Source organism: Octopus bimaculoides, chromosome 2 (genome assembly GCF_046866305.1).
Source record: "Octopus bimaculoides isolate indiv1 chromosome 2, ASM4686630v1, whole genome shotgun sequence".
NCBI lineage: Eukaryota > Metazoa > Mollusca > Cephalopoda > Octopoda > Octopodidae > Octopus > Octopus bimaculoides.
In genome coordinates, this window is record NC_142929.1 from 39,239,441 (window position 1) to 39,252,515 (window position 13,075).

Here is a 13,075-nt window from a genome sequence, read left to right on the forward strand (position 1 = left end):
CTGGTAATATTTTCTTTATATAATTTTTAAAATCATTTTTATTAAATTCACTCTTAAATTGAAATGTCTTAGATTTATTTCTGCGTTATTTGCATCTCCAGCTTTTATATATAAAAATTTGATTTGTATATAATAATAATAATAATAATAATACAAATGACATATGAGCATATACATGTATACATACATATATGTACATACCTACATCTACATGTATATATAGATGCATATCCGGGTACAGCACGTCAAAAAAGAAACGGGAACATAAACAAAGCACAAAAAACGGACTTATTTTTACGGACAACAGAATGAACACATAGGAAAACAGACGAACCACTTATGGAACTTTTCCTTCATCAGCTGCCTCTATTCTAAACTAGGCGTTTCGAAGATGATATATATATATATATATATATATATATATATATATATATATATATATATATATATATATATATATATAGCAGATGATACTTTCCCAAGGTATCGTGCAGTGGGTCTGCACTCGAAACCACGAAGTTGCAATGCGAGTTTCTTATCCACAAGGGCCATACCTGCGCCCATACGTAAGTCTATTCTCAGTTTTGTTACAGAATATTGTCATCTGTGTTGTTTAGATGCGGCTTAACTGATTTTATGATAAATACCAACTGTATGACAGTGAAACGTCTCTGTGATTAAACCAAAGTAATCTAGATATGTGTGCATGTGTATGTGAATAGGCTTATCGGTTCAAGTATGCCGGTGACTTAGTTTCGTCTTGATTTACAATTCATATATTCGAAGCACACTCTAAAACATTAAAGCAGTAATATATTTAGAAAGTTGATTGTTACGGCCAGTCAGAAAGTGACCATTGGTTTCCGCTATAAAGCGCTTAACTGTATAGGCGACTCGTCAGAGTCAGGACCATTTGAGTCTGACCAGTGGCCTATACAGCTATATGCTTTATAAGTGTGAAACTAATGGTCACTCTCTGACCGGCTATAATAAACAACTTTATATATATATATATATATATTTGTAGCACGCGCGTGCACACACACACACACACACACACACACACACGGCATTCATATCGAACTGTATCATAAATAATCTAGCGCGCAAAAATCCTAATTTCTTCAGTTTTGTAGGTTTTAATAGTGGAGGCGCAATGGCCCAGTGGTTAGGGCAGCGGACTCGCGGTCATAGGATCGCGATTTCGATTCCCAGACCGAGCGTTGTGAGGGTTTATTGAGCGAAAACGCCTAAAGCTCCACGAGGCTCCGGCAGGGGATGGTGGTGAACCCTGCTGTACTCTTTCACCACAACTTTCTCTTACTTCCTGTTTCTGTTGTACCTGTAATTCAAAGGGTCAGCCTTGTCACACTGTGTCACGCTGAATATCCTCGAGAACTATGTTAAGGGTACACGTGTCTGTGCAGTGCTCAGCCACTTGCACGTTAATTTCACGAGCAGGCTGTTCCGTTGATCGGATCAACTGGAACCTTCGACGTCGGAAGCGACGGAGTGCCAACAACAACGTAGGTTTTAATGTTCTAAGCATCGTCGATTATGAGTCTGCACGCAAAAGTTGGTAATAGTAGGGAGGAGGTTTAGTTTTAATTTTATTTTTATTTTACACACCTATGTATGTGTATAAACACACACACGCACACACACACACACACACACACACACACACACACACGTGCAGGGAGAGAAAAGCGGCGAGCTGACGGAAGCTTTAGCTCGCCGGTAACAATACTTGGCGGCAATTTGTTCGTCTTTACGTTCTGAGTTCTAATTCCGCCGAAGTCGACTTTGCGTTTCATCTTTTCGGGGGTCAACAAATTAAGTACCTGTCAAACACTGCGGCCGATGTAATCGACTAGTCTTTTGCCCCAAAATGTCTGGCCTTGTGCCTATAATAGAGAGGATATGTACAGAGAGAGAGAGAGAGAGAGAGAGAGAGAGAGAGAGAGAGAGAGAGAGAGAGAGAGAGAGAGAGAGAGGTTGTTCGACTAAGATATCAATTTATCTTCAGTTATATCAGTGGGGCTGAGCTAGTGGGCACATGTAGTGGCCTAAATTTCAAAAAATTAAATAGCTTTGTTACCGAATTGTAATTACATTCATGATTTTTATGTTTCAAACTGCATATTTGAAGGAGCAATGTGTGTGTGTGTGTGTGTGTGTGTGTAAACATACACTGTATGTATGTATGTATGTAATAATACATACACACACACACACACACATAATTTCGACACCTGACGTATGGTACACATGCACCTGTTCAGGCAACGTCGATTTGAAGGAAGGAGTGGGCTACTATACAACACATACATTTGATCATTATAAACAAAAAAATTGTGCTGGTCGTTCGGCAAAGCTGACGCTCATACGTCGTCTTCGACGGAAGAGTCCACCATCCGAGCGTTAAACTAATACATCCATTTGTTGCTTACACCACCTGTTTTCGTCTGTTGCTTTTTTCGTAAATTCTCATATATATATATATATAATAATAATAATAATAATAATAATAATACAAATAATATGTGAGTATATGCATATATACGTACATGTATGTACATACCTACATCTACATGTATATATAGATGCATATCTGGGTACAGGACGTTACAAAAAAACGAGGACAAAATGAAAAACAGAGCACAGAAAACAAACAGGCCACATAGAAAATATTTCCTTCATCAGCTGTGCCCTATTCTAAACTAAGCGTTTCGAAGAGTTATATATATATATATATATATATATATATATATATATATATATATATATATATATATATATATATATATAAACACACACCAGCTAGCAAAAGATGAATGGATGAAAATGAATACAATAATGTCACTATTCATTTATTTGCACATAAAAGTATGATATTTACTTACAAATTGATATGTTCGAAAACTTTAGGACATTAACCCTGGCGGCAATGATTAAGACGTTCTCATCGTGCCGAATATTAATGCGTGACCTTTTCCTATATAGAGGCTTAATTCGTTTTGAGCCAAACCGAAATGTTACATCACTACATGAATTCGCTAATATATTTTTAGATTGTTATTGAAGGAACTAAGATGTATAAATTATTCACAACCTTAACAGGATTTTTAAAAATAATTTTCCCGCTTGAATTTGTTTCTTCATAACTTCCAGAAAAATGGATATTTGTCTCATGAAATTTTCAGCAAATATAGTTTAATTATACAGGGTGTCAACAAGGTCTGGGTACATGGAGTAAATAAAATCATAGCATAAACGATTAAATATAAGAAATAATAATTTCTTAAAGTATGTGTTAATCCCCATGCGGGTACTTGAAGTAAATAAAATCATAACATAAACAATTAAATATAAGAAATATTAATTTCTTAAAGTATTTGTTAATCCCCATATATCCAGACTTTGTGGACACCCTGTATATCGGAATTTGTTCTTTTCCACTCTAGGCACAAGGCCAAAAAATTTTGGGGAGAGGACCAGTCGATTAGATTGACTCTAGTACGCAACTGGTACTTAATTTATCGACCCCGAAAGGATGAAAGGTAAAGTCGTCCTCGGTGGAATTATATCGGAGTTTATTGTGAAAAAAATTTCGGTATTTTAAAGATGGTGTAGATTATGATTATATAAGAATTTAATGTAAAAAAAAAAAAAAAATGGTTGGCGCGCACACACATACCGACACACATGACAAGTTTTTTTTAAATTTCAAAGTTTAATTTTCTCCCTTTTCTTTTGGACTCTCCACTGTCTCCTGTTTCTGAATAGGAGCTTTTGCTCGAAACGTAAAAAGCACCCTTTATTTCCTTCCCTGAACATATTGATACATTGCATGTACCACGTCTTCGCGTTGTTGTTTTTTTCTTATTTTTTTCTCCGTTTTTTTTGCATTAACTATGTGTGTGTGTGTGTGTGTGTGCGCGCGCGTGCTATGTGATATATGTATCAGTATGTTTATGTACGCGCCCACTATTTTCTTTATTTTTTTGCACATGAAATTCTGATGTAATCGAAATGTACGCCATGTGAGAGATATTTGTAGAAAATTTCATTTAAAAAAGATCCCTTGTTCTGAAAGTTATGAAGAAACAAAATCGCTAGGAGAAGTGCGTGCTTGTGTAGGCATGCCGTTAAGATATTTTCTGTCGTAACGGAATTTGTTTTCTAGTCTACTGTTGAAAATGCGACTATATCAAGTTAAACTTGTTATTTACGGTACAGTTTTGCTAAAAAAAACACCAGGTTAAGCTAGAAACTATGTATGTATGTATGTATGTAAACAATGTCGATTTGATTTAATGGGAATTGTTAACATTACAATATGTATAATATATTAGTAAAATAATCTGATTCGTTCAAGCGATCTTAATCATTAAGCTCAATTATTGTATGACGAATTTATGCATCGAAATAGAGAAACAGAACGACAAGTCTATTAATTAGCATCCGACAAAAACGAGGTAAGCTTGCCCATTTACTGTTGCCATTCAATTTGATTACTATAATTTGTTCAATTTAACATGTATTAGATGTTGAAAGTATTCTGGGTATTGGATCAGCTTTAAACACCCAGTCGTTCATAAAAGTTAACGACAGTAAATAGTACTATTGTAATAGAACAAGTACAGAATCACTGAATCGGAATTGATGGCTTGCATGCATTTAATGTATTGGAGTTCTGAAGTATTCCAAGTTTTCAATTAATCTTAAACGACTAATCGTTCATAAAATTTGCAAGCAATAGAGGATCTATTAATAAATCATTTAGTTTAACAATAGGCCTCTGGCAAAGTATATTTTACTCTTGTTCCTAGTTTAATCCGACACTAGTAGTTAGAACCATGTACGTCTTCATTCGATATGTAACAGTTAATATCCATGGGGCAAAAAAATATGGTCTACTTGGCGCAGATATGGCTGTCTGGTTTCGAAACTCGCTTTGCAGCTACAAGGTTTCGACTTCGGTCCCACTGCGCAATACCTTCGAGGATTGTCTTCAACTATAGTCCCTGGCCGATCAATGCTTTGTGAATAAATTTGATAGACGGAAACTGTGTGGAAGACTACCGTATGTATGTATGTATGTATGTATGTATGTATGTATGTATGTATGTATGTATGTATGTATGCAGTTCAAATTTACAGAAAACAAAAGAAGACAAGTGAGGGAACAACAATCAGATGTATTAGTTTGACGCTCGGGAAGAATGGAAGTCTTTGACGTTTCGAGCTTACGCTTTTCGATTGAAAGGGTTGAGAAGAAAAAAATGGAGAGAGAACAGAAAAACAAGAAGAGAGAAAATGTGTAGGGATTGTATATGTGTGTGTATGTGTGCGCGCGCGCGTGTGTTTGTGTGTCTAACATTACCGTTACTTAGCGCGGTTCGATAAAAGAAACACCATAAGTACTAGACCTTAAAAAAAAACAGTAATAAGTACTAGAGGCGATTTATTCGACAAAACCCCTTCAGAGTGGTACCCAACCGTAGCCATAACCCAATGACCAGTGTCGGCTCGTATATAAAATTAGTTGGGGGTGCTGCTTTAGAAAATTGTTAGCCCTTGTTTTAATATTGTGTAAAAGGAAACAAAAATATAAAAAGAAAATTTATACGTAAACTTGATCGGTTTGCGTTTTAGCCACTGCCGTGTAGCGTGCTTAATTTGTTCACTGAATTTCGCCGCGAATTCCCCCTTGTTTTTCAAAAATCCTCCCAAAATCGCAAAATTGCGGGGTGGAAATGTGCCCTATTTTTCAAATCCTGGCAGCAATACTGAAGCTGGAAGCAGGATAATAATTTAATTCTACACTTTATCACATTTAAGAGTATAAATACGTTTTTAAGCACAACATACGCGGAGTCAAAAAGAAGCACTATCTTCCACCGGAACACCGGGTCGGCACTATTGTTCACGCAGCGCGCTCTCTCTCCCTCGGACATATGAGCATGCGCACAACAGCCAAACACCGCGTCGCTGGAACTGTGAAGCGCACAGTTCTATACAAGGATTTTTGCATTTTTTTCATAAGCTGGGGGATGACTACTGACATTAAGCTTGAGGATTATATAATGTACAAGTATAAAGAAAGAATTAAAGAAAAAAGGACTCATTATATTGAATGTTATCGATAAGATCGAGTGGAAATAGGGGGTGCTGCAGTTCTGCAGTGCCTATACATGAGCCGCCGCTGCCAATGACTGAAACAAGTAAAAGACAGAAAAGATATGACACGTACCAAAATCAATAAATTAAAGTTACGTAACATTTCGTAGAACACTGAATACCTTTCGGCATTTGTTCTGACTGTCTCCGCTCCTAGTTTAAATCGCGCTGTAGTCCACGGATGAGATAGAATATCAGTCCAGAAGCGGTGAACTGTTGGGATTGTAAGTGCATGAGACGAGATGCCCGGTAGTTTTTGTTCTAGCTCTTTGTGTTCAAAGCTTGTTTGATAGACTTAATATATCGGCTAGTTTAACACTACCAGCTGATCTGTAGATGCTTTTAGCTCTATGACTTGAAGAAAACTCCCTCTTTTCCTTCCACCAGTCCCTGATGCCCTGGAAAGATAAAGAGCGTAGCTCTCTTATCAATACAGGTGTTTCAGTGACAGGAAACAAGTAGAATGGAACGATTACGTACAGCTGTTTAAATGCTGGTGATTTGGCACGACCGATTGAATATTGAAGCTGTTTTGGCGATGGTTTTCATAGTGACAGTACATTTTAGTGCTGGAAACAAACTCCCCCCCCCCCCACACACAAGTGTGGAAATATACACATAGATAGATAGATAGATAGATAGTGTGTGTGAGTGAGAAAGAGAAGTGGGGTGAGATATAACGATGCATTAATCGAACCTGGTTGATATAAACACTTCTCCACATCTCATATGCCCATACTCAATGAATGTGTTTCTTTGTTCGCTGCGTGAAGCGCCTGAACGATGATTCCCTCATCTCACTGAGTGTTAAAACACCTGGGAGTAAAAGACAGGCGAGGCAACTTGCCCCAGATCCTATTCAGAAGTGACGGATACCGATATTTCGCCATTTTTGTGACTTATCAACATCACGTACCAGAATCGAACCAGAGACGAATTGTATCGCCAGTCTATGACTATACATAAATAGTGTAAAACCTATTTGCTGGTATGCCACGACGATGAATATATAAGATTAAAATCAGTAACGAATTAAAAGTATTGCTAGTGTTGTAAACGTTATCGACCATCCATACTCAATGTATGTGTTTTGTTTGTTTGTTCCTGAATGGGATCTGGGGGTGAGCTGAATTTCAAATGTTTTAATATCCTGTGCAATGCAGAAATCAACCTTCAGGTGCTTCGCTGCAGCAAACCGAATATGTATGGTTGATAATGTTTAAAACAGTAGCGCTGCTTGTAATTCGTTATTGAATTTAATCGTATGTATGCACATTCGTGGCATATCAGCAACTAGTTTTTACATTAATTTAAGCACTCTCGTTTACTCTCCAATCAAAATCCATGTCTTTCACGCCTGTCTAGAGAAGGAAATGGAGACCTCTTCAGTGTACCCCATCCGAATCCTACTAAGCTATTCTTTCAAAGCAAATTTCTTACATCGTCATTAGTAGGGCCCCCACCAATGAACCTACAGTTTACCGTCGTAAAAATAAAAGTAAATTGAGATAGAAACAGGCAATGACGACATATACTTCAAAACATTTTCTCTGTCGCTCTTACTGCTCGTAGCATTCATCACCCAGTAAAGTACTAATATTAGCAATTTAGAAATGATACTTGAGGAGTATCGGAGAGCAAGAGTTAAGCGCACTCGGTTAACGAGCTCGCTACTAACTTGAGAAAGAAAGAAAAAAGAGAATGAAGGTAAGAAAGAGAAAAGAAAGAAACAGAGATTTATCTGAAGTAATCACGACCACTCTTCTATTATAAACGTCTTATAAACCTTGTCAAATGAATAATTATTGCTTTTGGAAAGTAAGAAACTGTTATTTCGTTTATTTAGTTTCTTGTTTCTTATTCATTCGAATCAACTATTCAGTGTGTCTGTGTTTATGAAGTATATTTATAAAATATTTACCAGAACTGTTGAAAATACGGCTGTTCATTTAATATGCTTCACTTTTATTAATTTATCAAAATGTTTTAAAATTATCCACTTGTTTTTTCTTAACAGTCGTGGTTATCACTTATATCTTGCCTATTATAGCAGCAGGTTGACAAGGTTATTGTAGTTGGCTGCGTGTACTAACACTAGTCCACCCTTAGCAGACACATGACCAAAGGCCGTGATCCTCCAATTATTTTGTGGAGTAGGGGCTGGGTTACCTAGTGTGTCCAGTACTATATTATACAATGTGTCCTTCCGTTTTTTAAGGCAAATTACGATATGAGATTTATGTGCTATTATTTCTAGCTGTTCGTTGTTTTATGTCTAGTATCTGCCTATCTTCAATGTTTGCGCTACACAAAAACAACAACACACAAAACAAGAAAACAAACAAAAAAACTTCAGTACTTTATCCAGTGGAGCTTTTGCCATGATAACGTATATGAACGTTACAAATGTAAGATTGCCGAAGGATTTTGTAAGAATAATTATGTTTTTTAATTGTATTTATTAATTGTAATTTGATGGTTTCATATCTTTTATATACTGACAATTTTTTCGAAACAATTACCGCATTTTTTTGAAATAGGATTTTGCTACACTGTTTTGATTATTTGTCTAGACGTAAAAAAATATGTAGAAAGATCGTAAAAATCTCGTGTAAAGTTTAACGGTAACGAAATGTTTACATTCAGTGTATAAAATAAAAGAAATCCATTAATTTGTAATAATTTCATTAAAATTATTAGAAAATAAACTTATATATTTCATCAACATGAAGTTAAAGCTAGTAAATATATTTATTTTTATGTTGTATTAATTTTCGATTTTGCTCAATGATCTTTTAAATCTATCCTTTTCTTTCTCACAGGTCTCAAACAGATCATTTGGTCTTTAGTGAAAGCGGACTTCGGAACTTAACATAAATGTTCAGGGAGTTTTCCAGCAATCTGGATTGTTACTAAATTGGACGCTAAAAAATGTAAGTGATTTTTTTTTCCAGTTAATTTTATATCGAAATTCGTTTATTAATAATAACGGTTTCTATGAAAAACAAGTCAAAATGAATTTACAGCACATTCGACAACATAACGAACGAACACTTTACATATATTTGTCCGCGTTAACACAATTGCATAGACCATGTAAATAGGTGTATAATTGATAGTATGGGGTCGAGCGTGTGCGATGTCTGTGTGTGCGTATGTGTATATGTGTGCGTGTAGTTAAGTAGTTCGCTTCGCAAGCGCGTGATTCCGAGTTCGATGTTACATCATAGCACCTTGGTCAAGTGTCTTTCACTGACCAAATATTTTGTGAGAGAAATTTGGAATTTGATAGACAGAAACTCTTCCTCTCCCTCTCTTTTTCTTCATTACGTTTACGGTCTTAAAATAATGTGTTTGTCTTTAGGTCCTGTAACTAAACGCTTCGAGAAAAAGTTGTTGGGTAGATTAAATGAGTACTGGGTCGATATGGTTAATATTTGAAGCCGTTGACCCGATATAGTCACAGTTCACTGACTGAAACCAGTAAAGAATGCAGAGGCATGAATGTATATATAAAGCGCGTCTTGATATAACGATGTGTGAACATGAGTGTTTCAAATGTAATAGCGGGTGTGAGTAAAACATATACATCGTGGCAGACGCTTATTTTGATAACTTTCAGTGAAAAGTTACTTTTAACGTAGCAATAACCAGTTGACAATATTAAGCAGAGAATACAGCGGAGATATGACACACTAATTTTCATAACATGCAGTTTGATAAAATTATTCGTCATAAACATCCCTCTCTCTCTCTAGCTATATATATGTGACATAACTACATAACGAGCCCTTCAACATTTTTTTCTCAAAACTTTCTGAAAAATGGATTTTTAAAAATAAAATTAGGCGCGGGAATGGCTTGCTTCCCAACCACCTTGTTCTGAGTTTTGTCACACAACGTGGCATCTTGGATAAATGTCTTCTACTATAGCCCCGGGTCGATCAAAGCCTTGCGAGTGGATTTGTTAGACGGAAAATGAAAGAAGCCAGTCTCGTGTGTACGTGTGTGTGCCTTTGTGTTTGTCTCCCACACTACCTTTTGACAACCGGTGTTGGTTTGTTTACGTGCACTTAACGGTTCGATAAAAAGAGATTGATAGAATAAGTGCCCGGCTTTGCAAAATAAATGAATAGAGTACCGGGGTAGGGTTGTTTGACAAAATTTTTCAAGGCGATGCTCCAGCACGACCGCAGCCTAATGAATAAAAAAGAAGTTAAAGATTATACGAATAAAATTCATTCCTATCACATGATGTTGATTAAGGAGTGAGGTGAGACATGTTTCGGTTACTTCACACGCCTCGGTTTGTTTCCGACATAACTTTCAGAAAAATGGTTATTTTTAATGTTATCTATACTATAAAATTTTCAATAAATATCTTTCGGGTGGTTTAGATTACGATCATGTCGGGATTTAATGTGGAACACAAAAAAAAAAAAAAAAAGAAAAGAAAAGACAAAGAGGCAGACGATATTTCCTGCATTTCGACTTCAGTTTTCTCATAAATTATATTTTATCTCTAATCTTGTACTTGTTTCAGTCATTTAAACGAATCGACCCCAGTGCTATTTTCTTAAAGCCTGGTGCTTATTTTACCAGCCCTTTTACCGAACCGCCATGTTACGGGGACGTAAGCAAACCAACACCGGTTGTCAAGCAGTAGTAGAAGACAAACGCAAAGACACACAATATAAATATGTATAATGTTTATCGCCACTTCAACATGACTGTAAAAACCGACTTTACTACAATTTTCAAACCCAGGAGGACGCCTCCTCCAGCTGGTTTTCAATGCAACCAGCATATATATATATGTGTGTGTGTGTGTGTGTGTGTGTGTGCAGGCGTAGCTGTGTGGTTAGAAGGCGGTGAGCTGGCAGAAACGTTAGCAGGCCGGGTGAAATGCTTAGCAGTATTTCGTCTGCCGCTACGTTCTGAGTTAAAATTCCGCCGAGGTCGACTTTGCCTTTCATCCTTTCAGGGTCAATAAATTAAGTACCAGTTACGTACTGGGATCGATGTAATCGACTTAATCCTTTTGTCTGTCCTTGTTTGTCCCATCTATGTTTAGCCCCTTGTGGGCAAAAAAAAAAAAAATAATAAATAAAAAAAAGATAAGAAGCTTGCTTCCCAATCACATGGTTCTGGGTTCAGTCCCATTGCGTGGCACGTTGTGCGAGTGTCTTCTATAGCCTAGGGCCGACCAAAGCTTTGTGAGTGGATTTGGTAGACAGAAACTGAAAGAAGCTTGTCGTATATGTATGTGTGTGCATTTGTGTGTCTGTGTTTGTCCCCTCACCGTTGTTTGATAACCGATGTTGGTGTGTTTATGTCCTCATAAAATAGTGGTGCGGTAAAGAGACTGATAGAATAAGTACTAGACTTACAAAGAAGTCGTGGGGTCGAATTGTCTGACTAAATACGGTGCTCCAGCATGGCTGCAGTCAAATGACTGAAACAAATAAAAGAATATATATATATATATATACAGGGTGTCCACAAAGTCTGTGTACATGGGGATTAACACATATTTTAAGAAATTATTATTTCTTATATTTAATTGTTTATGTTATGATTTTATTTTGTACAATGTACCCAGACTTTGTGGACACCCTGTATATACATACATACATACATATATATATATATATATATATATATATATATAATAATATTAGGGACAAAATCCAAAATTACAGGTAAAAAACTCAATTAAAATCAATTTATAAAAAATTAAAATTAAATTGAGCCTTATAGATAAAGTATATATAAAATATATAGTTTTAGGGAAAATAACTAATTTTCAAGAACTCATCGATGAAAATCCACTATCACATATAGAAAAATTAATAATTAAAAGCACAATAAATGAGTATAATATAAAGTAAAGTAAATATCATAAGATAAATATAATAAAAAGATTACACGTGTTTCATAACCAATTTTCAAATAGAAAAGAAATTTAAATCGATTAAAATCAATTAAAATCAATTGAAATTATCGAAAATAAGTTCTATTCAAAAATATATAGCTACTCGTCAGATCGTAAGTAGAACAATAATTAGATATATATCTCAACCAACAATAAGTACCAAATGAATTAATATGAAATACTTATTATATAAAGATAGAAAAATTATTTAAAAAATATCATAATATCAAAATAATAATCATTCAATAATCATCCCTTCATTCATTATAATAACATGTATATTATATACAAAAAACATCTTACATAAATTATCATTGTTTGAATTACGGAAAAATTTGGATAAGTACTGTTTTCACTTTGCTAAAGATTTTCTACTATTTGAAAATAATATGTATTCTTGTTTTTATACTATTCATTTGGTTCTTTATAGATTATTTTAATAGATAACTTATTTAACACTAAATTATTTAGAAGTTATAGTTTCATTTCAACATAATATTAGAACTTCGATTGGAATAGTGTTGATATTTTTTCGATTATTTTTGATTAATTATTAATCTTTATAGTTTATAATATCGTTAAAGTTTTTTTTTTAAATCAAAACTTTGTATATATATATATAAAGTTTAACCTTTTATTCTTAATAATTTTTTCTTTCCTAATTTTTTCATTCATAATTTTTTCCATTCATAATTTTTTCATTCATATTTTTTATTATTACGTTTGTAGAAATAAATAATCTTGTATTTTTCTATTATTCAATTGATCTTTAATTATAATTAAATAAACATCTTTAGCTTTAAATAGTATAGCTTTAACTATTACACCGGTTAAATATGTACTAATTTTATCTTCATTATTATTTTAAACTTAAACTTCGTTCAACTTGTATTTAAAACAATGATAATTTATGTAAGATGTTTTTTGTATATAATATACATGTTATTATAATGG

The 13,075-nt window shown here is 34.7% G+C and overlaps 2 protein-coding genes across 12 annotated transcripts in view; one reads left to right on the plus strand and one right to left on the minus strand.

Annotated features, from left to right (window-relative positions):
- The window catches only part of LOC106874684 (innexin unc-9), a 172,749-nt gene that overhangs the window by 55,828 nt on the left and 103,846 nt on the right, over positions 1 to 13,075 (plus strand). For 7 of the 10 annotated variants that reach the window (XM_014922495.3, XM_089343760.1, XM_089343761.1 and 4 more), the window contains one exon: positions 9,009 to 9,119. In XM_014922495.3, coding sequence (XP_014777981.1) covers positions 9,118 to 9,119 — 2 coding nt within the window. In that variant the 5' untranslated portion in view covers positions 9,009 to 9,117. Of the gene's footprint in view, positions 1 to 547; positions 567 to 6,644; positions 8,616 to 9,008; positions 9,120 to 13,075 lie in introns of those variants that run through there. The other 3 variants (XM_089343773.1, XM_014922492.3, XM_014922496.3) reach the window with 3 other exon arrangements.
- LOC149137037 (uncharacterized) overlaps positions 1 to 13,075 on the minus strand; it is a 45,345-nt gene that overhangs the window by 12,164 nt on the left and 20,106 nt on the right. The window lies entirely within an intron of this gene.